Below are 26,533 nucleotides of genomic sequence, written 5' to 3' on the forward strand. Positions count from 1 at the left end.
GGCCACTTTGGTACTCCGTGTGCCTCTGGGACAAGGATCACCATCATCTCTGTGTCAGAGCAGCATCTGTGTCTGCGGGGAGGCTCTGCCTTGTGTTTTCTAGTCACAGTCACATTTCATTAGATAACTTTTCAAGTCTCTTCTAGCACGTAATTGCACTGTGGGGAAGGTGGCAGGCTTTTGTTGTTAATGTGCTTGATGCTGTTGGGGCATGAGCAGTAGCTGCCCTAAAGCATGAATCAGATTCTTCCAAACTGCACCGCGATGATGATGTCGTTAGTAGATAATTATATCATTAGTAGCAGCCACTAGTTAAGAGTGGCAGAGCTTACATGGTGGACCTGCAGGGCACCAGGAGGAAGGCGATGTTCAGCTGTCGAGCTGTGTTCCTCCAGCCGTGGCAGCTGGTGGTGACAGACGCTGGAGGTAAGCGGAGGGCGGGCAGTGACGGGTGTGTTTGCTGCGCTCAGGTGAGCTTTGCCCCGTACCCGGCCGGCCGGCGAGCGCTTCTCTCAAGGCACCTGGCGCCGGTGGGAGGCACGGACACAGCGCCCGGGACGGGGGAAGGACCGCCGGGCCCGGCCCAGGAGGGGACAGCGAGGACAGCGGGGCCCGGCCCGGGAGGACACAGCGGAGCCCGGCCCCGGAGGGGACAGCGGGGCCCGGCCCCGGAGGACACAGCGGGGCCCCGGAGGACACAGCGGGGCCCGGCCCGGGAGGACACAGCGGGGCCCGGCCCGGGAGGACACAGCGGGGCCCGGCCCGGGAGGACACAGCGGGGCCCGGCCCCGGAGGGGACAGCGGGGCCCGGGCGCTGTCGCTGCCCCCCGGGGGCGGGGCCTGGGCCGCGCGCCCCGCGCGCTTCCGGGGTGGGGCCGCCGCCGCCGCCCGGGGTGTGGGTCCGGCCGGGATGGGGGAGGCCGGGCCGGGGCCGGGGCCCGGGCCCAGGGAGGCGCAGGAGCCCGAGGAGGACGAGGCGGCGGTGCCGGGCGGCGCACGAGGGGGCCGGGCCGGGCCCCGTGGCGGCATCCGGGTGCTGAAGGTGAGGAGGGGGCCGGGGCCTCGGCGGGGTGGGGGCTGGTCGGCCGCGGGGCGCCGGGGGCGCTTCCCGCCGCGACCTTGGCGGGGCGGCCGGGCGGGGCCGGGGTCTTCCCGTGCCCGGCGTGGGGCTCCCGGCGGTGCGGCCTGTGCGGCGGGGCCGCGGCCGGAGGCGGTGCTGACGCTCTCGGGTCTTGGCTGCCTTGCAGAGGAACGCGAAGCGCGCCGGCAGCAGGAGCTGCCTGAGCAGGAGCCGGGTTGGGTCCCGTGAGAGGGCCTGGCTGAAAGGGGACGTCGGACGGGGCTGCGTGTATGTTTATGGAAGAGACTCTGCAGCTGCGGCTCCCTCGGACTTGCGCCTGGTCCTGTGCACGGTGGACACCCCAGCGTCGGAGATCTGTAATGGAGAAGGGAGGAAAAACCTCTTTTTGCAGCTTCATGGAGACCTGGTCAGGTGAGGGCTGAGAAAGGATAAATCTGACTGAGAAAGGTTTAGTAAGGGTTTGCGGGGCTCCGTTCACTGAGTGCCTGCGCCTGTTGGCAGGGCAGGTAGGGAGCAGGCAGAGGTGACAGGTGGCAGCCAGGTACAGCCTTGAGTCATGCAGTTCATAAAAATGAATTGCAAGTGATGTGCCCTTTACGCAACTCTTAGTTAAGTGTTTAACTGGGAGGGTTTGGCTGGTGTGCCAGCCAGAACTATGTCCTCCTTTTCTAGGTAGAGGCTCCTGCTCATATATCCCTTTGTTATGTTCTGTGTTATGGGCGTTTTAGTGTCCAGATAACCTGAGCTATTTAAGAGGCTGTAAACAGTTATTCCGAGTCAGCAAAACATGTAAGGTGCTTTCACAGTTTTGTCGTGTAATATTTATGTATTAGTAATTTTTTTACTAAGAAGAGTTGCCAGGTAAATAATTAAAGGCAGGCAGAAAGTGTAGCAAGGGTTATATAAAGAAGGCTTAAGCGTCAGATTATATGTTTTATGCCTGAAATTGATTTAGGCTGAAAATAGACAGCTCAGAGTTTGATGTGCATGAACTTTGTGCTGTGGGTGTGTTTTGGACTCCTAGTTTAGAAACTCCCATTCATTTTGTTAGGTTTTAGACTTTGCACTGATTCTTCTTGACTTAAGATTCAGTTATAAAATTGCCACCCCTGTTGTCAGGGACAGATAATTGTTGTGGGGTCCTTATGTGAAGGCTATTTAGACCTATTTGCTATGTCCAGTCAGGGTTGTTGGAACCAGGGATGAATTATTTAGAAACACTGTATGAAGACAGATAGACACTTGAACATAGCCATTGAGGCAGCTGAAAACCTCTGTTTGTTGGTTGAAGAATTTGTAAGGAAGTTGGCTTGTTTTGCACCCTAAGAATGAGCAGATTTTCCAGCATTTAGAAGGAAGAGCAGACCCATTACTGCAGATCATGAAAAAGCTTAGGTAAAACTTATAGATGTGTTCAGAGAGGCACTTTTTGACATTTTTGGCTCTTGAAATGGCTTTTGTGTTCGAATTCTTTTCGGTCTCTGTTTTCACATGCTACCTAGCTGTGCCTGTCTTTGATCTGTGGCAGGCTTTGTGCTGGATTAGCAAATTGGATCTGTTGCCATTGTTTTGAAAGAGAATGCTGAGCTATAAGTTACTGCTTCCCACTCTTTTTGCCACTTGATGTCTCTCTAGAACTTGGTCAAGATTTGTCATAAATTTTGCGAAGAGTTCTTCATTAAGGGGTGTGTATTCCTTGTAATCCTCAGAATGTGTTTGCCACGGAAGACACCCTTGAATTACTTCCCACTGGGGCTGTTCTTGGTAGGAAAATGGGAGTTACCAGTATTGCTTCAGTAGCACTTGTGTTAGTAACAGGAAGCAGGCCTGAATGGTACCTGTGTGCGTGTCCACAGGAAGATGACAGAGTGCTTGAGATCCCCATGCTCTGTTGAGATAATTCCTTCCTTGAACAAAGCTTGCTGACTACTTTAATAATGTATTCACAAATACCAATTACTCTATTAAGCATCTGATCATATCTTACTGTAAGTGCATGTGTCTCCCAAACACCTTCTGAATTCTTCACCCTTTTAATGTCAGCGGGTGACTTTCTTTCTGAAACTGAGTGTGGCAAAGGTTGATTTGGCACCTGACTTGGGAGTCTGAAAGCTGGATGGAAGAATAGCAAAACCTTTTTTGTGTATTCACACTAAATATTCAGCAGCATCCTTGTGATCACCCCTTGTTTCTGCTTCAATTTTGGGAATTCAAGTCAGTTTCTGTCAAAACTTTTTCTTCTCCACAATGCACCTTGAGGATCTTCAGCTTTCTGCTAGCTGGAATCTTTCCTTAGGTTTCCATCCCTTCATATCCAGAAAACATACCTTCCTGCAGAGGGGAGGTTAAACAAGAATAGCACAGATACATTCTTTAGTCTGGACACCCTTCACAACAAAAACTTAAACTGAAAAGATTTGAAAACTTGGCTGTTGCTTATGGAGAGCTACAGGTGCTACAGGAGTTGTGAAACTGTTGCTACTTCTTGTTGGCTTTTCTGTCTCCTAAGCCTTTGCACCTGGGCTCAGCAGAGAGGCTCTGAGCAGTGAAGTGTCCAGTCCCTGATGTATGATAGTACTGTGGCTGCCATGGGCTGTTTGTGCTGCTGTGACAGCCGGGTGTTCCTGTGTGTGCCAGCATTCAGAGTCAACTGCGCTGGGTACAGGATGAATGTGTACAGTTCTTATGTGATCTCGTGCCAGTTTGGGTTTCACCCCACGTTGCTTTCTCTCAAAAGGAAAACATATTTTTCTATCTCAATTTGACTATTACTTCCAGAACCTGTCAGCCTTGATCAAGTTAGTGAAGAAATTCGGTACAGAAACTGCCATTCCATGTGGTTTTCCCTTTGCTGGCCTGCCCAAATATTTTTTAGCAAAACAAATGGCTCTTGATGAGAATTTGGACCAATAATCCATTCTGCCAGGTCTCCAGAATGTCTCCAAAAGCATTCAGTGACCTACTCCCTTTCCTGGTGTGAGCACGGTCTGTAGGCAATGAGCTGTTTTGTTCATGGCTTTATTTCCAGAACCCTGTGTGGGACTTGTGTGTGTTGTCAGTGGGACACCTGGACTGGTCACAGGTCCAGCACACGGCCAGTGCCAGCAGGGAGTCAAACACCCTTCCCACTGTGTCTGAAACACCCAACCCCGAGCAGAGTGGCCAGTCATTGCCTCCTGCCACTTTTTGGATTGAGATTTTTCTGTAAACTCAAAACTCTCTTGCCAGGCAGTGAGCTTTGACCAACTTGTGGTGTTTCAGACAGCTTCCAGAATTCAGAAGATTTAACTTTTTGGCAAGGCTTTTGTCCTGCAACCATTGACCAGCAAGCCTTGTTGGTGCATTAGCACAGGCTGCTCTTTTGGTTGGTTTTCAGACAAGAATGAGTGGTATGGCATGAGAGGTACATTTGTAGGGGATTGCTGACAATGTTCCTTTTGAAAAAGAAATAAAACTAAGGGCATTGTGTTTGTCTTCAAAGAGCATATCAGTGTGATTTATGTGGACAAGAAAGAAAATCAAGGGGTTTTCAAATTAGCATTTTGAAACTTCGCAGCGTTAATTCTAGCTGAAGTGTAAGATGAGAAGAATAAAAAATAAAAAAAGCAGATCTCATCTCCAGAAGGGGCAAGTGTGATGGGATAGAGTATCCAGCTCTTTCAGGAGGATGAGCCACAGTACCTCAGGTGAGCATTTAACAACCTGTACAACTGTGACTTAATTTGTGTTGTATGAAAAGCACTTTTCCCTCCACTGCATTACTGTTCTTCCTGAATTCTGATATGCAGATATATTGTTCAGTGTGTACTCACAAAAGCCTCAGTCCATTCAGTGACCAAATAGTAAAGTTTGGGTGTTTGTTAGGTTTTTTCCCCTGGGAAGTCTAGATGCAGACTACTCGACACGTTCTTTTTGTGAGTGACGCTCAAGCATTTATCGTTCCTGAGCCACAGGTCACATGCTGGAAAAGCTGTTTTCTGGCAAGCATAAGGCTTTAATAGCAGAAGAATAGGAATCTAGGGTTAGCTAAGGGAAACTTGGGCAAGGTATTTGGAGATCCAGTCAAATCTCTCATATTCTTCTTGTATTCTGTGCAGAAAGGTATAGAATACATTGGGTATACTGTACTGGAAGGCAGCAGTGTTTGATGCAGTTATTATTTATTCCAGTTTCTTGCCTGTTAAAGGAGACAGATACATAGGTTTGTCATTTCCAAGATTACCTCAGAAAGCTCTTTTGAATGTTTGCTGTTGTGTTTCTGTAGCAAAAAAAAAGAAAAATTAAGTGATAACATAAACCTCAGTTACATATTTGTAGAAGTGCTTGGCTCTGAGCTTGTAAATTTTAACAGACAGTTCTAAAGAAGGCTGAGAACCTGAAATCTCAGCAAAGAAAAAAGAATTGATGGCATTACGCTCTTTTGAACCAATCTCTTGTCCTACATCCAGGGAAAGAAACAACGTTTAATACATCACCTTTTCATACTGATTGTACAAGAACTCCATCTTAGCTGACATCAGCTTATTAGTGAATAGAAGCTCCAAGAGACAATTTCTGAAGTGAGAGGAGGGGGGTTATTTCACATAGAGCCTTCTGGCTAGTAAGTAGATGTATTTCTGTGTAAAACAAAAGCAGGGAGCAAAGTTGCCCTAAGCAGGCTTAGCAAGCATTGAGCAGTAAGAACTGGTTTTCTGGGTCAGCTGCATATCAACTACATTGCCTTTTCAGGCTAGAAACTTTGTTATTTTGCACCAGAACTTTGAGAGTAATCCAGAGGTTCTGTGTGAAGTGAAAGAGTTGCAATGTATCTCCTTGAAATACCTGAGGTCATTTTACATCTTCTTGAGATGCATCCTGGTGACTACAAAGGAAGCCTGGAGGACTAGGTGCATGTTTTATGAAATTGGTCCTGCCTTAATTATGAGATGACATTTGTAAAGCTGTCAGTAATAGTGTGAATATTCTGTAGAGTCATTAAAAAGAATCAGAAATATTTTTGTTCTTGAAAAGAGGTGAGAGGAAGCGGAAGGGTTTGGTACATACAGCAGTAAAATATTTCACATTCAGACACGCAATATAAACAATGTTATGCAAGTCAACGAAGTTTAGTGGAAAACAGGTCCTACCAAACAAGCTTGATCTTGATGCTTTGAAATTTCAAGCTCAGTTGCCAAAGGCATTAGTCATTTGTTGCAGTGAGATGCTGGACAGGGCTCTGAGCAACCTGGTTGAGTTGAAGATGTCCCTGTCCATGGTGGGAGGTTGGAGTAGATGACCTTTAAATGTCCCTTCCAACCTAAAGTATCCTGAGATTCTGTGTTCTGATGTTGTGGGGAGAAAAGCAGTGCACAAAACAGTAAAACTCGTTGACTGATACCTTACAAACTGGAAACTGTTATTCAGTGTAAGCATCCTGGCTTGGATGAGGAGTTAATGTGTGTTTGAAAGAAGAAAGATAAATTTGCACTGTTCAGTTGTTCTGTTAATAACCTGTGGCTAAAAAAAAGGTCATGCTCAGGAGGGCATAGATGGAGGGAGTGATGGGTACTGAGAAGTCAGTGCAGCAGGCTGATGTAAATGGTTTAGCATGGAGTATTCCCTGGAAAACACTGGGTTTATTTATGTAAAAGACAAGTGTACTAAATTCTGCAGAGGAGAGGAAGGATGCTGTAACTTGCCAAAACTGTGGTTCAGGAGGACTTGTGGATTGAAGGGATATGAGTGAATGTGCCAAACAGTCGAGAGTAGGTCTGACCCAGGATTATAAAAGCTGTTGAGCAGAACCAATACCTCTCTGCAGTGTGTGGATACAGGGACCAGTCCTACTGGTGCTGACAGAGTGGGGATAAACTAAAAACAATTGGGTGGTAAAAATCCTTTTTAATCAAAGTAGACCCACCCTACTGCAAGAAAAATTTTAAAAGCACATGGAACCTCATCTTGAAGAGGAAGTTTGAATAGTTAATGACATGATTTATAAATGTCTGCTTAAAGAATAGGTGATAGTTGAGGTCCAGTGACTGTAATCTGAAGCTAGGCTCTTTCAGATTAAAAATGGAGATTTTTAATGGTGGATAATGAGTTGACCATTATAACAGTTTATTTTAATTCCTATCTGATGTTTTCAGTGCTTAATCTTTTACACTGGTATTTTTTTCCCTAAAGTAAAACTTCTAATTTAGTGAGAAACTCAGTTGTTTTTATTGCAGAAAATAACAATTCAGGTTCTCCTGAAGAAGTGAGAAGAGAGGATCAGAAAACATCTTTTCTGTTCTGAATATACTAAACCTGATGGTTCAAGAGAACTTTTCTTATTGACATTTATTCAAGTTAGTCACTGAATCCTTCCTGCAATCTTCTGTAGTCCTAAAAAGTCCTTTTTAAATGTACTGGTTGAGTTAATTTGCCAAAATATGAGACTCTTGCACTGGTGAGAGCTGAAGAGAGTAGGAAATTTCTTTTTTTTTTCTTTTTAGAACTTATTCTTCAAGAGGATTCTTCATATGCTTTGTTCCCAGCTGCATTTGGAAGAAAAATTTAAGAGTTCTTTTATATCTTTGAGTCATTGTACGTAGGGGTTTTTAATTATTTGGCATCTGCTTTTTACGCAGTATTTCTGGTTTTGTGTCTTGTCATTGTTTCCTCCTGGTGCTCCTTAAATCATGGAATGGAAATGCTCACCATGGATTGTGTGGCTTATGCCTATTGCTTTTCTTCTCTGTTTCTCTTCTGCAATGTAATCACAAGTGCTACAGTTCTTAAGTGCTGCTTGCCAAGCAGGGAGCACAGCCCCAAGGGTGCATGCTTGCAAGACCTTTTCAGAGGAGCAGAACAGCCAGAGTGTCACTATTCCTCACACCTTTGCTGCCTTGAGACTTGTTTAATCTTTTTTTGTGTTCTCAAACTATTTTCTTGTATGTTTTGACAGGAGACTGGAGCCCACAGAAAAACCCCTTCAGATTGTGTATGACTACTTGGCTGGGTTGGGTTTTGATGATCCTCTCAGAATGCAGGAAGAGGCAGCAAACTCTGATCTCAGCTGTATGATTCGCTTTTACAGTGGTAAGAAATTGTGTGTGTGCACACTGTCACTGTTCCTGTAGCTGTAACTGTGAGCTGGAACTCAGCTGAAGCCTTAGTCATCGGCCTGCTGCCTTTATAGAGGGCTGCATCAAGCACCCAAAGTACCAGTAAGCATTTCTTAAAATAAAACATTTCCAAGATTAATAGAAAAAACTCACAGTTCTGTAGTTTTTTGTTTATGTCTGTGACTTGATATGAAGATAGGTCCATGGGATTGCTCTGTTGTCTTTAGTTTCTGGTATTGCAGCTGATGGTTTGTAGCTCCCAGTGGGATCAGAAACGTATTGCAGTTTGGTCTAGATGTATCTGGAGATTGTATTTACAAAAAATGTCAGGAAGGTCCTGGTCAAATACCTCCACAGCCTGTAACTAGAGAGCGAAGGTGCCAGCTGGTTAATAATAATGCAGGCTGCCATCAGGAACCCAGGGCATTGGATTGCAGAAGCCAGACTTGGGAAAGTGGCTGCTGAATTGGTTTACTCAGGACACAGTGTGCACAAGGAGCCACAGAATGAAGTCAGAGGCCTGTGGTCTATGGTGCTAGCAGTCAAAAAGGGAATTCACTGAAGTTAAGATGAAATATAAAAGAAATAAGGGAGAGGAAAGCTAATAAAGGAATTATTTCCTTACTTTTAAATACTTCACTTGTGTATTTTTTTGCATTTCAGAAAAAAAAAAGTGCTTTTAATGGAAAATTTTTCTTGCTTCATGGATCTGGGCAGCCAGACTAAGCTGCTAACCATCATTTGTTTGTTCAGTGTCAAAAAATGCATTCATGAGAAATCAGCTTCCTCACTCTGTTATCTGAGACAAACCCTTTTGGTCTGGGAGCTGTGTGCAGAACAGGCAAAACAGTGTATATGCTGTATATATGCAAATATAGATATAGATATATATACACAAAACAGTATAACAGATGGAAAGAAGTATGATGAGTAGTCTGAATTTATGGGGCAAGGAAGAGGGAGTCAGAAGTTACTTCAGCTGGAAGGAGGAAAGGCATAAAGCCTAGGGCTATGGAGAGCTTTTGAAGAAAAAATGAGCAATTTATTTTGGCTATGTCAGGCAGGAACTGCTGAGGATTCAGGAACAGTGACTCAACTTCATGGAAGCAAGTAGGTAGAAAATGAAATTGAGTAGTTTCAGTCAGCGTGGGAGGCTGCTCCTGCTTAGAAAGAGGCTGTGAAGGAAGAAATACAAGGGTTGAAGAGTATTCAGGAGACCTGTTTTAAGAAAGTAAAAGCAAATGCTGACAAAGTGATTCTCAAAGTTAGCAGAGGAATTAGAGGGAAAGCTATGGAGGATGATACGATAATTTTGCAAAGCCTACAGCTGAAAACATAGGGAGGAAGTATGGATTTTCCCCAGAGAAACACTACTTAGAATCATGGCATCACAGACTCTGGGCTGAGTTGGAAGGGGCCTTAAAGATCACCCAGTTCCACCCCCTGCCATAGGCAGGGACACTTTTCACTATCCCAGGTTGCTCCAAGCCCCATCCAACCTGGCCTTGAACACTTCCAGGGATGGGGCAACCACAGCTTCTCTGGGCAACCTGTGCCAGGGCCTCACCACCCTCACTGTAAAACATTTCTTCCTTATGTCCAATCTAAATCTGCCCTCTTTCAGGTTAGAACTGTTGCCCCTTGTTCTGTCACTACAGGCCTTGGTAAAAAGTCTTCCTATGCCTTTCTTGTTTCTTTCTTCCCAGAGCTTTCTCTTCTCCGGGCTGAACAACCCCAACTCTCTCAGTTTGTCTCCATAGGAGAGGTGCTCCAGCCACCTGACTGTTTCCATGGCCTCCCCTGGCCCTGCTCTAGGACATAGGTGTCGTGGTTTTGGAGCAGATAGGGAAACCAGAGGATTGGTGTAGCTGCTTAGTAATGCTTGGAACAGTGCTGCTCTCGCAGTCGGTAGGACACCGCTTGTGGTCCCATAATCCTATTTTCTTACAAGTCTGGGGCTAGTCTTTCAGCTTGGTGAAATCAAAGCAGTTTTTTCAGTGGATGCTTACAGTTTCTCACTAATAAAGGACATCTGCCACACTTCATGTCCCTGAAACAAAACAGCTGTTGCAAATGAACAGCTAAATGTTCCAGCTAAATTCAGCCAGGTATGGGCATCAAGACAATGCTTTAGATTTGGCAAACTGAAGATCTGCTGTCTAACTGAGAAACAGTATAACAGCTTTAGTTGGTAGTTAACTTTTTGTTCCTAATAAATGTTTGGAGTATGGTTTGTGTCTGGAAGTGGGGCATGTATAACCAACAGTGAGAATATTTTTCCAGCCCGTCTAATGAGATTTTTTTGTCATTGTCTGACATATGTGTTGGCTGCTCAGTTCTTCTGTCTGACTTTAGGGGAGGAGAGTACTGGAATATGATTCCCTGCAGCTTCATGCTGTTTCTGGATATCAGGACACTTGTAGGACAGTTCGAGAGAAAAGGGGCATGTCAGCAGCAACTTCTGAAAGAAAAAGTATCCTTTCCTAAGTAAAACAGAGTATCAGTTGCCAGCATTTGTCTTGGGGATTATTTAGGATAAAATGAATAAAAAATTTATATGAGGAGATTCTTAACACTTCAAACTCTTTGCTCTGTCAGGTCAGGCTTATTCCTATTCTTTAAAGTGTTCGATTAAGTGACTATTTGGAAAATATTCCTAATCAGTAAGAGAGCATAAACAGTGGACAGAATCTTGAAAAGCATCTGTGAGACATTTAAAAGGTCCTTGGCTTGGGGTAGGCACTGCTGAGCAACAGTGATCAAGGCATATTGCTTCTCACTTTCTGGTCTTTAATACAGTGGGGCCTCTTCAGCATGTATCACCTCCTCCTGTGGGGACATTTGGAAATCTTTGCCTCCTGGCTAGTCCATGATCACTTCCAAGATTCCTGGATGACTGAAGTTCCTTATTTGAGCTGTTGTATGATCCGTGTGACCCGCTTACTCCATGTAGCATCAGTTGCATGATGCATAGAGGAGACCCTCCTTTTGAACATCCAGCCCAGCACCCCAGCGAGGTGCCAGGAGCAGCTGGGCCTCAGTACCAGCCACTGCCGAAGCAGCTCAAAGCCCTTCCTATGCTGCCAGTATCTCTTTTTCAGTTAGAGTGTAGTGGACTTCAAATCCTCTATCCCTGACTCCAGAAGCTGAAGGGTTGAGCTTGAGTGTGTCTGGTGCTTTGTGCCAGAGGCTCCAGGTAGGGCCATTCTTCCCATTTGCACAGTAAAGCTCATGTTTTATATCTTGTCTTATTTGGACTGGCCCAAGGCTGCATGAACAAATGGCCCAAGGGCTACTGCTTGAACAGTCTCCTGCTTGATGTGTTCAAAGGCTTGTTGTTGCTTAGGGTCGTTTGAAATCATTCTTCTTCCAGGTCACTTGATGGAGAGGGCTGACAATCAGACTGTAATCCAGAATATACATTCTCCAAAATCCCACAATGCCTAAAACACCTTGTGTTTCTTGCTTGTTAGTTGGTGGAGCCGTTGCTATTATCTTGTTAATCATATCCACTGTAATCTGATGACAGCCATCTTGCCATTTTATTCCTAAAAAAATGGATCTTCTGTGCAGGTCCCCTGACCTTTGTTTTATGGCAAAACCAACTTTCAGAAGGATTTGGACTATTTTCTTCCCTTTCTCAAAAACCTCTTCTGCTGTGTTGCCCCACGTGATGATATCAGCCATGTATTGCAGGTGTTCTGGAGCTTCCCCCTGTTCCAGTGCAGTCGGGATCAGGCCATGGCAGGTGGTGGGGCTGTATTTCCACCCCTGGGGTAGTTGATGCCAAGGGTACTGGACATCCCTCCAAGTGAAAGCAAACTGCACTCTGCTGTCAAAGGGATGGAGAAGAATGCATTAGTAATATCAGCTGTGACACTGCTGGGCTGCCTTTGGCTCCACTTCCTTTTGGAGTTCCAGCATGTCCATTGCGGCAGCACTCGGCAGCAGCCTCCAGTCAGATCTGAGCAGCCACAGTGCTTGTCATGGCTTAGAGTAGCTACAAATAGTTGCTTCACCCTGAACAAGACCTGAACCACATTCATGGTTCCTAGCAGTAGGACCACACTGGTTTCAGCTTCCCAAGGATATTCAAAATTCCCAAATGCTGTTGTAATTAGCCTGGTGGAGAAAAAGGAGGATGTGGGAAGTGTCTGCTTCCTAGGCAGGCTCTCCAAGAAGAAAAGGCAGACAGTGTCATTGTTGGTATTTTCCACTATATGGCACCAGAGCACAAGAGGTGAGGGCTGTGCTGAGCACACAGACCAGATGACAAGGTACAACACGATAACCTTAACCCAGCCCTTACAGCAGGTAAGGTGGTACATAAGTGCCACAAAACAGAGCAAATAAATCAACATTGTGACCAGCCACTATTAAACCAATACAATAAATGCTTATAGCAAATTTGTTTTAGCACAGTCTGGTCAGATCTGTCTGTCTCCACCGTTTGTGCCCCACATGTGGCACAAAAAAGGGCTGTTGTAGTTTAACACCAGGTGGCCACTAAGCACCATGCAGCTGCTCACCCCACACACTGCTTCCCCCATGGAATGGGGAGGAGAATTGGAAAAAGGTAAAACCTGTGGGCCGAGAACAGTTTAATAATTGAAATAAAGTAAAATATTAACAATAATTGTAATGAAAAGGGAAATAACAAAGAGAGAGGAATAAAACACAAGTGATGCACAATACAATTGCTCATCACACGCTGACCAGTGCCCCTCTCTGAGCAGTGATTGACCCTTCTGGCCCACTTCTTCCAGTTTGTACAAGTGGGCATGATCTTCTGTGGTGTGGAATATCCCTTTTGCCAGTTTGGATCAGCTGTCCCAGCTGTGCTTCCTTCCATCTTCTTGTGCACCTGCTCACTGCAGAGAATGGGACACTGAAAAGTCCTTGACTTGGGATGAACACTGCTGAGCAACAACCCAAACAGCAGGGTGTTATCAACACTATTCTCACATGGAATCCAGAACACAGCCCTCCACTGTCTGCTAGGAAGAAAATGAATTATATCCCAGGCAAAACCACAACAGTCATCGTCAGGGAAAGAACTTCCTTCTGTAGCTGATTTCCCAGGCCTTCCCTGAAAGCCCAGTAGAAGCCACTTATTTGATGGTTTCTGTGACTTTAGCTGACTTAACAAGAGTTTGAAAGAGCTTTTCTGTTGCATCTGAATGAAGGATATTTGTCAGGCATGTAGGTTTGCTAAGGTCTGTAATTATCTGTAGATTAAAAACACACTGCACAGCAACCATTCTAACATTGCTTGGGAGGCACATGATGGTGCTGCTCAGCTGTTCCTGCACTGACTGAGGAAGTTACTTGTTCTCTCCATGAGGCTTTTTTATTTTTGAAGTGCAACTTGTCTACCTGTTCTTAACAACACCTGGTTTTGCATGTCACATCTGTGTCGTTATTTGTACACTCAGATGAGAATGAAGAATGTATGGAAAGTAAATGCTAATGACCCCTTTTTCTTCAGAAAAGCCGTGTCAGGTGGAACAGCTGGATCGCATTCTCCTCTCTGGAGTCTATAACGTCCGCAAAGGAAAGACCCAGCTGCACAAGTGGGCAGAGCGCTCAGTCACTCTCTGTGGCACGTGCCTCATTGTGTCCTCGGTGAAGGACAGCCATGCAGGGAAGATGCACATCTTGCCTCTCATTGGAGGGAAGGTAAGGCTTTTTTTGGTTAGCTCTCTGTAGCTTGGGAAGGAAGAAGGGATTGTAATGATGGGAATCGTCCACAAGAGGCTAATGTAGGCTTTTGTAACAGTGTTAACACACACAGCCCTTTTCTACTTGCTTTGCTTAAGTAATAGTCTGAAGGCTACTAAAATGAAGAGACACTACTTCTGCTTTCACATTACTAGCCAACGTTGTGAATGGACACCCTGGAAATTATTACTTCTTGGATCTACATCAGAAAGGTGTTAAGCAGGATTTACTTCTGAGTTTTATTCCAGTGACTTTACAGCTGTGTTTTCAGCAAAATGTAATATTACTGGTGGCCGTTAATACCTCACCCTAGACTCCAGGTCGGTTGTAGCTGCTGGAGCTTAGGCAGACTGTTGTCAATTCTCCCTTTGCAGGTGGAAGAGATGAAACGTCGGCAGTACACCCTTGCTTTCACCTCGGCTGGAGCACAGGCTCAGACGTACCACGTCTCCTTTGACTCGCTGGCAGAGTGCCAGCGGTGGCACCGGAGGGCGTCCACGGTGAGGCCCTGGGGACCCTGTGCTTCGGGCCATGGGTGGAGGGATAGGAAGGGTTTTTGGATGCAGGCTTGGTCTGCAGGCAGAGGAGAAGCTAGGATGTTGGAGAAAGTACCTAGGACACTTTCCAGCTTTCTTTATTTCCTTTATGCTCTGGACTACAGAGATTTTTCTTTTAGCCTTTTCTTCTGTTCTACCTGTGCAACAATGTCCAGCAGTAGTTCTGTGTTGTTTTAACCCCTGCTGCACCTGTGAGAGTAACTTCATGACAGGTCACTAGAGCAAACCCCAGGGACTGGCTGACTTTACAGCCACAGAAACCTACAAATTGCACTTGTTGCCATACTTGAACCTGCCTGAAGTGCGAGCTGGGCATTCACAGGGTTGCCCTGCTAGATTTGAGTCACAGAGATCATAGCAGGGGACGTGTGCATCAGAACACACTAACCTGCTTTATTTCACATTAGAGTGTGATTAGATGGTGATAGCTTAATGCTTAACCACACTTTGGCCTCATAGATATGGTTGTATATATAACCCATGTATAAATGGGTGTATATATATTTTGTAATGTATCTATAAATGAACTATGAAATAAGGTCAGATTAAAGCAGGTCATAAAATGTCAAATGAAGCATCAAAGACCTTGAAATAAAACATACTTAATGAAAGGAGATCTGGTATTTGCAAAGACTTTATGAAGTGTTGCAAAACCATAATTTATTAAGGCTTTTCATAACAGGTTATGTTTCAAATTTTATACCCTCAACAAACTAACAAAAAAAAAGAAGTAGGTAGAAGTACAGAAGAAGCAGCTAGGCAGAGGTTCTGTAAACCTCAAAGAACTGAACTGGAAAATCAAATGCTTCCTGTTGCTACTTGCACCTTTGGAAGGCACTTGGAGATCATCCTTTCTCAAGAGTTTCCTCAGCCTAAGATCTGCTTTTCTCCATTAGGCTGGCTCTCTTACAGCCTAGACTTTAGGCAGTGCCCTGTGCACATACAGAGAAGGACTTTGTGTGAGTCCAGGTTGGTATCCTTGTCAGGGGTGTAGCAAATGGCATAGACTCATACTCCACAGTATGGATACTCCACCTGATGGATACAAGGAGTTCTTTCATGTTTTTGCAAATTGTTTGCTACTTTCACCTTTGCATTCTTTGGCCTTCCGTTAGACTTTCAGAGAAAAATCATTGCACAGCTGCAGCTCTTTCTCCTCCTTTTCAGGTTGTGTCTATGCGACTTAGCATGGTTGATCTTTCGTGCTACAGCCTTGAGGAACTACCTGAACACCTCTTCTACAGTCAAGATATCACCTACCTCAACCTACGACACAATTTTATGAGATCAAGTGGAGCAGGGAGTCTTGACTCTCTTTGCAGGTCTGCAAAGAATTATTTTTCTTCTACATTTGGAGTCCTTGACATGTGGATCTAGGGATAAAGTATTGCCAGTTCTCTTGGGGTTGATAAAAAGATTGATCTTCAGGAAGCTCTAACAAGTGAGGGGTTTGGAAGCAGAACTGGACAGCACAGGCAGGCAAAAGCTCCCAACAACTTAGAGTATTCGTGAGCTCCCTTCTACAGATTCTGTGCTAATTCTGATCTGAGATGAGCATTGTGGGGTGATGTGCCATTTATATGGATGTGATACAATAGTAATATAAGGCTGCTTGCTAAACAGAGAACATCTTGGCGTATAAAATAAAAGGTGAGGGAAAGCATAATGCTGCTATTGTGAGTAAATAAGTTTGTAAGAAGAAATTCAAATCTGAAAAAAATGTTTTGGCAAGTTCTTAATGTGCATTTGGAATTGGCAGAGGGCCTATGAGACTCTGGTTTTGCTTTGGAAACTTTGATCTACTTTTAAGAGAGTAGCAGTTGTGTGATGGTATGGAAGCATGATGCAGTCATCTTAGGTAAGCCAAGGTGTCTTACAAAAATATTTTTAAATTAATTCCCCAAACCCATAAAAATCTAGAGGAAGATTAGTCTGTTGATATCTATATTAGCCATGCTAAGTAGAATTCAAGAAGTTGCTTTATGGATTTCAAAAGCCAATAGGAAGCCTGTAGTAATATTGTCCAATGGCTCTGTTTGGAACACATTGTACCTTAAGAAAAATGCATTTGAAGAAACTTTGCAAAACTGCTTAGGGTTTTTTTGTTGTTGTTTTGGGGTTTTGAGGTTTGCTTTTTTGCGGGGGTTTGGGCAGAGCGGGAGGGTGGGTGGTGCTTTTGTTTTGCTTGTCTCTAGGGGCCTATTAGTGTGCTATTTCATTTTTCTTCTTACAGAGTCATGAGATACCCAGGTATCCATGGAGGTATACAGGGAAAAAAATTACTCACCTGTGGGAATACTTTGCAGTTTCATTGAGAGCCGAGTCTAGTCTGGTTTTGTTTTAATTCCAAACTTGTTTAAATGTTTTCTAACTGTTGAATTGTAATAGATTCTGTTATTGGAAAAGCTGCTTAAAATAATTCAAGATTTTGCTTTCTACTTCTCTCTTCAAATACACTGTATGATGATGTAAACCGTACCAAAACTTTATTTTCTAAAATGCGGTATCCTTGGTTCACAGGATCAGCAAAGGGGCTTGAAATTTCTTTTGACCTTGCATGTAGTCAACAAGAAATCTGACATGTCAGAAACTCGGCTCTTTTCCTGGCAGTGACTATGTCTGATGAAGCTGAAATCCTCAAACAAACAAAAGCCATAAAAGAAGTCCTCACTTCACACAATCTTGAATAAACAGGTAGCATTAGGTAGCCCACATAAGGCTGCTCATTGCCTTTTGAAAAGGTTTTCTTTCTGAGGTTTTTAGGATGTTTCTCAGGTCACAGCCCCACAAAAAGACCCTTGCTCACTTGCAGTATGTGCCACCAGTGCCTTGAGACTGTCAATTCCCAACAGCAGAATTTTTTGCAATAGTCAGATCTCTTCCTCTTGGGAACTCTTTAAAGCTCTAGGAGTCTAATTAGCTATAACTATAATAATGGAACAAAAATAATTAACTAAAGGGAAAACGTTAAGCAAAGGGCATTAAATAACCCTACATGTTTTATGTCCTAGCTCATTTTTAACAAAACAAACTGCCTTTCAAGTATCTCCTTTTTCTGAAAAACACTCAGATCTGGTCTTCATTGATGTGTGTGCACACGTTATGTGTGCATGTCTCTTATCAGTGTTTTAGCCAGCAGATACAGAGTTGTGCTGGGGTGCTTTGCTGGTAGAACAGCCTGTTGTGTTAAACGGGGAATATTTCAGGGCAGCACCAGTTTGGGCTGCTGAGCAGAGGATGGTCATCCCATGGAAGATTCATTACTGTTTCCACACCTCTTTGCTGTTATGTCAGTATGCCTGTGAGAGCACAGACCAAAATGAGGACCCACAACGATTTCAGGATCTTTATTCCCTATAATACCTGGTTCATGTATGCAGCTTGAATGACAATTGCATTTGTACTCCATTCCTACATCCCTACGTGAGATTACTGGGGCAAAGGAGAAGGAACAGAAGGAGAACTCGAAAAGCTTTTGAGTATCATCCTCCCCATTGAGTATGGAAGGCTGCTCAAGGAATCTCAGACCAAGCTGTGTCATGTACCAGTTTCCCTTCAGCTTTTGGAAACTTTAATGCCCCTCTTCTATGTGCTTTGATATTGTTGCAGAGGGATGAATTCTAAACATTGGTTGTGCTGTTGTGTGTAGTGCTGTGTCTCTTGGGGCAGCTTCTCACCACACTCTGCTAATGAGAGAGAAACACTGCTTGGTGTTAAGGAGAGGTGCTGTAGCCATTGCAGAACTCCAGAGAAAGCAATTTCATTAAAGTGTTTGCTGATTTCAGAACCTGAGAGCTGTGACCTGTCCTAAATCTCTTCAAGTTGAACCAGCTAATAAGAAAGTTCAAATCTTTAGGTTTATCCTCATTGTTTTATTCTTCTCCAGTATTGTGCTGAAGTTCCATGTGCAAGTTTCTGATCCTTGTTAGATCTTTGCATTATGCAGTGTGTTCCCTTGAGGAAGGCTTTTACCAACACAACATCTTTCTCTTTGGCATTCAGTTGTGGTACAAGAGTGTCTGTGGCTGCAGCAAACACGGAATGCCGATGCCTTATTTATATGACAGCAAACAACCCATGTCCAAGTTTCAGCTATGCTCCCTCTTTCAAAAGAACAACCACCCCTCCAAGATTATGAAGCAAGGTGGAGAAATATAATGCATAATTCCTACACAGATCATTCCAAGTATTTTGAGTCTGATGAAGGGTCACTATAAAAAATAAAAATACTTCAGAATCTTTCAGTCTTATATTTTAAAACATCTCAAGCTAGAAGCAATATTCTCCCTCAAGCTCATTAACCTTAATTTTGTTACCTATATTAAAACTTTTACTTCAAAATAAGAGCTACTCACCAATACCTGGCAAAAACTCAGATAGGTGGGGCAGATTAATGAACTTCTGTTTCCAAGAAGTAGTTCTATAGTACATGAAATTTGTAGTTACTTCGTAAAAGTGAGATATTAATTTCCCCACTGAATTAATTTCTGATGATTCCAGTTTGGGATTAAGAGGTTATTACTTGAGGAAAAATACTTTTGTTTCCTGTAGAAAGAGGCAGGAACTCTTGGAGAAGAACCTCCTCTATGTTACCCCAGCCTATGCAAATTCCTTCTCTCTCTTTGGACCTTGCCCAGTGATGGAAGGGGATGGAATAGACAGTCATTTGTTAAGCACAGGTGGGACTGTAGTGACCATGGGGCTGTGTCAGCACTTGGGGCAGTACCTGGAGTAGTGTGCTGAGCGAGTGGCACTGTAGACATGGAATCCTGTTCAAGCACCTCTGGGTGCAGGTCTTGGGGCTTCCCAGCATGAAGTGAGCACTTTCCTAGTTTTCCCTTTCACAGCTCTGCTCAGCTTTCTGTTGTGCTCAGGTCGAAAAGGGAATTCCCATTTTCTGTTGTTCTCAGAATAGTCACAGTGAATGTTTTCAGCTCCTCTTTTCCCAAGCAGCGTAATTGTAGACTTTTACTCTAATTAATTCTTTGAAGGTTATTTTTTTGAACTGAGTATTTTAGTCTCCTTAATCTTAGTCACTAGGAGGAAGCCTGTCAAATCAGGGTAGAAGGTCATTATCAGTTTCTGCAGTAAAACCATGGTATTTGATCACTTTCAGCATGACCACTGTGAAAAATATCAGTGACTTAAAATTAAATTTGTGCAGGAACTACTGTAACGAGTTAGCTGATTGTATCACCAGTGTACAAAGACTTAAGTTGGTTTTGTATGTTCTTGCTTTGAGACCGTTTAGGTTTATGAATTAACTAGTGTTCTTGCCAATAGGTTTTCTCAGTTGAAGAATCTGAACCTGTCCAATAATAGACTGGGAGAGTTTCCTGTATCACTGTGTGAGATCTCTACTCTGACAGAACTTAATATTTCCTGTAATGGACTCCATTACCTGCCAAGTCAGATTGGCAAACTGTTGAAGTGAGTATGTTCTTTTCACCTGTGATCATAACCATCCTTGGTGCCTCAGCTGAGCACTGCTGACATGCAGGTGCTGCTTCTGAAAGTGTGAGTGTAGGGCAGCCTGTTCTGCATATGAAGGCTGAATGATTGATTTGACTCCAGCAGGAGGTCAAGAACCAAGATGTGCAATCCCTTAATCACTATTGTTAAAATGTTAAGGTTGCTGGTGTAGAAAAGATGAGGAAACTTGATGCAACTGAGGTATTGAAGGCAATTGTATTGTTTCTCAGATGAGTCAATGCACGTTCCTCTGCAGCTACAGAGTTGTGTGACTTTCTGAATTTATTATTTGTATTAATATTTTCAGTACTGATGCAATTTCTATTGAAGTTTTAATTTGTTACAGAAAACTTTTCTGTGGTAACTTCTCACGGGGTGTAGTGATTTTTTTGTCAGCACGGGTATGTTTTGATAGTGTTCTGCAGAATTGGCTGCTTTTTGTGTTAGAGGATTTTAACATGGAAATATTGGGGCAATCCCATCTGAAGATTTTGTCGTAAGGTGTTTGCTGGAATAAAAGCCTTGTCCATTTCCCCCTGTAGCTACCCCAAATGTATAAAAACTTAAGCTTAGGTAAATTTAATTGCAGGACTATTATTACATTTGTTTAGATAAACATCAGTGTCATGCTTTTGGTTCATTGTGGTCTGCTTTTCCTCCAGCTTGTGTTTTTAAAAAAGGAGTGTCTGGAGCCACACTGGATGTGAGCAAGTAATTTCCAGTGTGATCCTTTAGCCATATGCAAACTGTGAGGAAAAAGCAGTGTGTAGGCTTACACTTTAGGGAGGTTTACAGTTTAGTTATGGGTCCAGTTATCTCGATGACCCCTTGAGCCCTTATTCACAAGAATATTTTGTGGCCTCAGATTGCACTTCTACCACCACTAAACATTGATCGGGAAGTTCTCTGTTGGAACATAATCATAGTAAGAGAAATTGTATATTTGGGATCTGAGTCTCAAAAGCCATGCAAACTTTGAAACAATTCTTACAACAGAAAGCCTTCCTATTCTTTTCCCAGTGTTGGAACAGACAACTAGAGTGTAAAAATCTGCTACCAATGTGTTATTGTGGTAGATATTGTGATTAAACTGTGCCATTTTTAGAAAACCAAGTAATTAAGTAAATAACTTTCATTTACAACATAAGTACTGATTTGTATTTTGCTTGTGTTAACTTACAATCTTTGGCACAACTGGAAGTTTACCTCCAAAATAATTTAAGAACTATTTGGTATTGCATATATGCAGTTCCGAGCTTATTACATGTGTGATAAAAGTACTTTAGTAACTTTGTGTGTTTGAGAATAAAATTAGCTGTTAGGTATCTTTGAAAAATAGCCACACTGAGACCAGCTAGCTACATGAGAAAATGCACTGAAAATATTAAATGCGATGTTCACTACTCTTTGTGGAATTATTTTCTCTTTTTCACTGCTGCAGTCTCCAGACCTTCTGGCTTGATGGCAATTTCCTCACATCCTTACCAGAAGAGCTGGGAAACCTCCAGCAGCTCAGCTGTCTTGGGCTTTCTTTCAATAACTTCTGTGAACTGCCAGCAATTTGTGAGAAACTCGTCGCCTTAGACAAACTAGCCCTGGCAGGGAACTTGCTGGAGACCCTGGACCTGGCAATGCTGAACCGTATGAGTCACATCAAAAGTGTGGACCTGAGGTAAGGGGGGAAACTTGCAGGTGTCTATAAAACCAGATTGCTGCCTTCTAGTTGCAGCAGAGGAGCTGTGTAACTTCTAGTACGTTTTGCAATAAACTAGGTGCAGGTTTTTGTCTTACTGATTCTTTAGCTTTTAGGGAGTTCTGTTTCTGAGGGTGTGCAGAATCCACTTGGAAAAGCACAGCTAACTGAGCAGTGCCTGACACTGAATGTGACCCAGCCCTCTAGTTTCCTCTTGTGATATGTTGTTACCCTGAGCTTTGGTAGGTCTTTGAGCTATCCTTCCCTTCCTTGCCTCCTGGCCCTAGAGATGTGATCCTGATTCTCCAGGCTGCCAACTGCAGTACTCTCAGAAAGGGGCAAAGAGGTTTTTGCTGTGGCAGGACAGTCTAGTATCTGTTCTCTGCATTAGCTTTGTGTGGCAGTGTAAAATAGCAGTCCCTTGACCTGGCTTCTCTTTGCTAGACTGAATCTTTCTTCAGAATCTCTTAGAAACTGGGGAATGAGTAAAATGGTTACACATGGTAGTGTAGACAAAGGAAATGTTTTTGTTTGTATTGGCTGCCTGAAATTCACAATTGCTCCTCACACATTTCACTGCACTCACCTTTGGTGTTAACCTTCACCAGAACTCTTCCTTTCCTTTTGTTTCTTCTCTCTTCTTACTGATGTCCAGTGTTCAGTGTTCTGTTTTCTGACTTTTTAACTCATCTCTGAGTGTTTAGGCTGAACAACCTGAAGAGAGCAACAGCTGACACTCTGGAGGGGAACAAATCCGTGACTTACATGGATTTACGAGACAATCAGATGACAGATCTGGATCTGAGCTCCTTGGGCAGCCTGGAGCAGCTGCACTGTGAGCGGAATAAGCTGAGAGAGCTGACGCTGAGTGGCTTCTCCCTTCGGGCCCTCTATGCCAACAGCAATTGTATGTCTCTATGTCTTCTTCCCCTGCCTTCTCCCTTTAAGCCTCAGGAGTAAGGGAAAACAGCCATTTGCCCTCTCCCACACATAAAAAAATACTTAATCTTGTGTTATTGTGGCAAGACCGTATGTGATGGGTCCTCTGAGGTTAACTCCTAGGGATCACATATGCATGTGTGTGCGCAGGATGTGTACTGGGGGGAGGTTGTGGTGTTGAGTTACTGTCCAAGGAATTCATCTTCCAGTGGGATCTCTCTGGGAGCTCACAAAGAAAAGTACAGTTCTCCCTTGTTCTGGTGCCCCACGTGACAGATTGAGAAATGGGATAGTGAGATGCTGTAGTGCCATATGGCAGATGTATGAATTGTGAATTCTGTGTTAGAAAGGATCAACAAAGACCTTGAGTCTCCATAAAGAAAGACAATGAGTCTCATTTGATAGCTAAACTGCTTCCCTGTGCTGTTTTCTCTCTGAAGCTCTGCAATCATACTTATTTGCTTTACTTCATCAGGTCTGGCAGCTGTCAATATTTATCCGGTTCCTGGTCAACTGACATGTCTAGAGCTCTCTCAGTAAGTGACTATACAGCACAGAATTTAAAGCAAGTACCTAGACACCTTTGCTGTTTCCTGCAAAATTTTCTGGAAGTTTTAAGTTTTTGACAGAGTTGAGAGCAATTAAACACAATATAACTTTTCCCACTTGCTTTTCTCAGCAATCAATTACAGTGTATCCCAGACTGGGCCTGTGAAGCAAAGAAACTGGAAGTTTTGGATGTGAGCTACAACCTCCTTGTGGAGCTTCCATCAAGGTCAGCAAACCTGCATAAACGGAGCTGAGCTTTCTTCTACAGTGGGCTGTCTGGGAACAGAGAGAAACAGTGCTATTCCAGTTGCTTTTTTCCTTGTTGTACACAGATATAATCCACTTTATCTATGCAGCACTGAAAATACTCTGTATTCAAATGTTGGAAGGAACTAGTTTCTAGGTCAGCCTCTTTAACAACACTGGCCGGGTAATTCCGTCCTGTGCTTTTGGCTGCTACTGCTGCTCTTTGCACCTGATATAGAACACACTGCTATGACTTATTTGTGTTACCATAGTGTCTGTGAACACACGTCATAGGTGAGACCCTAATATGTACAGAAATTTTGTCTGTTACCTTTGATAGGGAATTACCACAAAGGGACAATACAGCTAATCTCAAAGGTAGCTTTTACAGCACACAATCAGCCAGCTCCTTTCTCCATTTCCCTTTCACTTTCTGCAGAAATGCAGTAAAGGAGAGCCAGGAACTAATATAGGTTTTCAGATATTTATGACTTCTCCAAGGTATGGAGGATATTCTGGGAAGAAGCAAAGCAGCTTAACAAGGGTGTTTGGTGGGGGTGTGAGTGTAATGAATGACACATTGTCTAGGGTAAGCTGCATTAAATTTGAATGGAGGAGTGGGTGGCAGGGAAGAAATGCAGAGCATGGGTTGAAGAAATTAAAGCAAGAGGCATAGGAAATGTTAGGCAGTGACATTCTAATGATTGTCACAGAAAAGTTATATACATCAAAAGCAAGATAAGGATGTAACAAGGATGTGATAATGGGAAGTTAGAAGATAATTTTAGCCATATCAATGGATGAAAGAGACCAAATTTTATATATGTTATGCAAAGAATAATTTACTGCCTCAGGAATAATGCAGGAGTGTTAAGCAGCTAGTTAAAACTCTGAATTTAGGTTGGCACAAGGAAGCACTTCTTTCTGCCTACAGCTTAAAGCAGGCATTTAAAGCCATCCTTGTGACTTCTCTGTCTGCCTGAGAGAATGCTGGGTGCATGCACACCAACACACCTGCATCACAAGATACCAGTCTGCAGTAGAATAGAGGGAAATGTAGATATGCTTCCAAGCATTCAGAGTGACTGAGGCATTGTGTGTTGTTCTGCTTTGTCATTGTTTACATTTTATGGATCAGTGTATTTTAATTTTTCTCTGCTGTACAGTCAAATTAAGTGGATTAAATACTACCTTTCCCACTCTGGGGATGTCAAGAGGAGTGAACCAAGTTAAATAGAAAACCCTGTGTCCTTCTAGGGTCCTCAGCAGCCTGAGCCTTCGGAAGCTGATGGTTGGGCACAATCGTCTGCACAGCCTTCCACCTCTTCTAGAACACATTCCACTGGAGGTGCTGGACCTTCAGCACAACCTGTTGACTAAACTCCCAGAGACACTCTTTCTCAAGGCTCTGAAGTGAGTGTCAGTAGCAAACGTCTTTTGGCTGCCATAAAGGCTTGAAGTAGCATCTGTGTGACTGTCCTTGCAAGGTCCTGTTTGTGCAAGAGATAACAAGATGTGCCCTTTGTGAGGAGTTAATTCAGGTGCCATTAGGGAAGCTATCAAGCTGATTTGAAGGAATCAGTCCATGTTACTGTTAAATTACAGGAAAAGAGAGGCTTGTTTAACCCAAGAGCCAGCTGAAGAATTAGCTTCTGTTGCAGTTGTTTTTAAGATCACATTACTGCCTGAAGAGCTTTGTTTCTAAAAGTAGTCTTAAATTCAGGTGCAAAGGAAAGAAGCCAGAAAGATTTTCAGATATTGCAGCAGAAAGTACATCAGGTCACTGGAGAACAATGAGAGAGACCTTTACAAATGAACAACCCTTCATAACTGTCTATTCAGACAGGAGTCAGACCTTCTTTTAAAATCTTACTAAAGGTTTATGGTGTGTGCTTCCACCAGTATTACCCAAAGGCTCTTCAGTATTCAGTGTTTACTGTAAAATGCTGTGTGTATCCACAGTGCTATATAGCTAATATGTCATTAGTAGACTCGTAAATCTTAATGTGAGTAGGGATGTTACGGTGCTGTCTGGGCTCCTGTCTGATGCTGCTGTCCACACTGGCATTTGTGTAGCTTCTTTTCCTGCTGTTAATGGGGTGGTTTGGATGATGTGAAGTCTGATTCTTGCACTTGCTGTGGTTAGCCTCAGGTACCTGAATGCATCTGCAAACAGCCTGGAGTCACTGCCCTCTGCATGTGTGGGCGAGGAGAGTCTGAGCATGCTGCAGCTGCTGTACTTGACCAATAACAACCTCACAGATCAGTCCATCCCTGTCTTGGTGGGACACCCAAACCTACGGATCCTGCATCTGGCAAACAACAACCTGCAGACTTTCCCTGCAAGGTAAGTCAGTAAGACTTCTGGGCACGACAGTGCTCCCCAGGATTTTAGGGGAGCCAGAGGCAGAGCGAGATGCTCTTCCTGTGGCTTGATGACAAAAGCCTGACATTTCTACACACAAAGTCAGGAGAAGCATGTTAAGGGATTGCACAGGGTACTGTTGTCTGTAGGGGTTCCTGTCCTCCTAGTTGTGGTGCCATCCAGAGGGACCAAGGGATACACCTAGTTGTGTGGATGGGGTGGTATTTGCAGCTTCAGCAGTGATGGTAAGGGGGCCTATCTGTTATAGAAATCCAAGCCAGGCACATCCAAGCCAAGCCAACCCTGCACTCTTACTAGAGCATCTCTTAGGACTTTTGGTCTCCTATCAATAAATCAGAAAAGTAGCTCATAAAGAGCAATGTCTATGGATTCTGCAGCTTCAGAAAGTGACAAGTTCTTATCTGTAAGTTACAGTATTTTTTGTTTCCTTTTCAGCAAACTTAGTAAGCTGGAACACTTGGAAGAACTGAATCTGAGTGGCAACAAACTGAAAACAATTCCTACAACGATTGCAAACTGCAAGCTACTTCATACACTTATTGCACATTCTAATGAAATCAGCATCTTTCCAGAGATCCTGCATTTGCCCCGTATTCAGGTATTCATATGGAGAAGATAAAGAGATGTCAGGGGAAAGTTTGGGTTAGAAATTGAAGAGTAACTGCTGGAGAAACTGGAGAGAAACTGGAGATCCCAGCAAGGCCAAGTGCAGGTGCTATGACCAGTATCAATCTGTGCTGGGGGATGAAGGGATCAAGAGCAGCCCTGGGGAGAAGGACTTGGGTGGATGAGAGGCACCAA

General features: G+C 43.7%; 1 protein-coding gene across 1 annotated transcript in view; it reads left to right on the plus strand.

Moving 5' to 3' along the window:
- Nucleotides 1–849: 849 nt before the first annotated feature.
- The window catches only part of PHLPP2 (PH domain and leucine rich repeat protein phosphatase 2), a 34,709-nt gene continuing 9,025 nt past the window's right edge, over nucleotides 850–26,533 (plus strand). Inside the window, exons 1-14 of the mRNA XM_051805567.1 lie at nucleotides 850–1,042; nucleotides 1,248–1,492; nucleotides 8,010–8,143; nucleotides 13,658–13,848; nucleotides 14,265–14,390; nucleotides 15,615–15,769; nucleotides 19,731–19,877; nucleotides 21,361–21,591; nucleotides 22,317–22,519; nucleotides 23,027–23,087; nucleotides 23,231–23,326; nucleotides 24,604–24,759; nucleotides 25,493–25,693; nucleotides 26,168–26,330. Of these exons, the coding sequence (XP_051661527.1) occupies nucleotides 911–1,042; nucleotides 1,248–1,492; nucleotides 8,010–8,143; nucleotides 13,658–13,848; nucleotides 14,265–14,390; nucleotides 15,615–15,769; nucleotides 19,731–19,877; nucleotides 21,361–21,591; nucleotides 22,317–22,519; nucleotides 23,027–23,087; nucleotides 23,231–23,326; nucleotides 24,604–24,759; nucleotides 25,493–25,693; nucleotides 26,168–26,330 (2,241 nt within the window). The 5' untranslated portion in view covers nucleotides 850–910. The remainder of the gene's footprint in view (nucleotides 1,043–1,247; nucleotides 1,493–8,009; nucleotides 8,144–13,657; nucleotides 13,849–14,264; nucleotides 14,391–15,614; nucleotides 15,770–19,730; nucleotides 19,878–21,360; nucleotides 21,592–22,316; nucleotides 22,520–23,026; nucleotides 23,088–23,230; nucleotides 23,327–24,603; nucleotides 24,760–25,492; nucleotides 25,694–26,167; nucleotides 26,331–26,533) is intronic.

Source organism: Manacus candei, unplaced genomic scaffold (assembly GCF_025592945.1).
Source record: "Manacus candei isolate 608988 ecotype Guabito, Panama unplaced genomic scaffold, ASM2559294v1 h1tg000065l, whole genome shotgun sequence".
In the NCBI taxonomy this organism is placed as follows: domain Eukaryota; kingdom Metazoa; phylum Chordata; class Aves; order Passeriformes; family Pipridae; genus Manacus; species Manacus candei.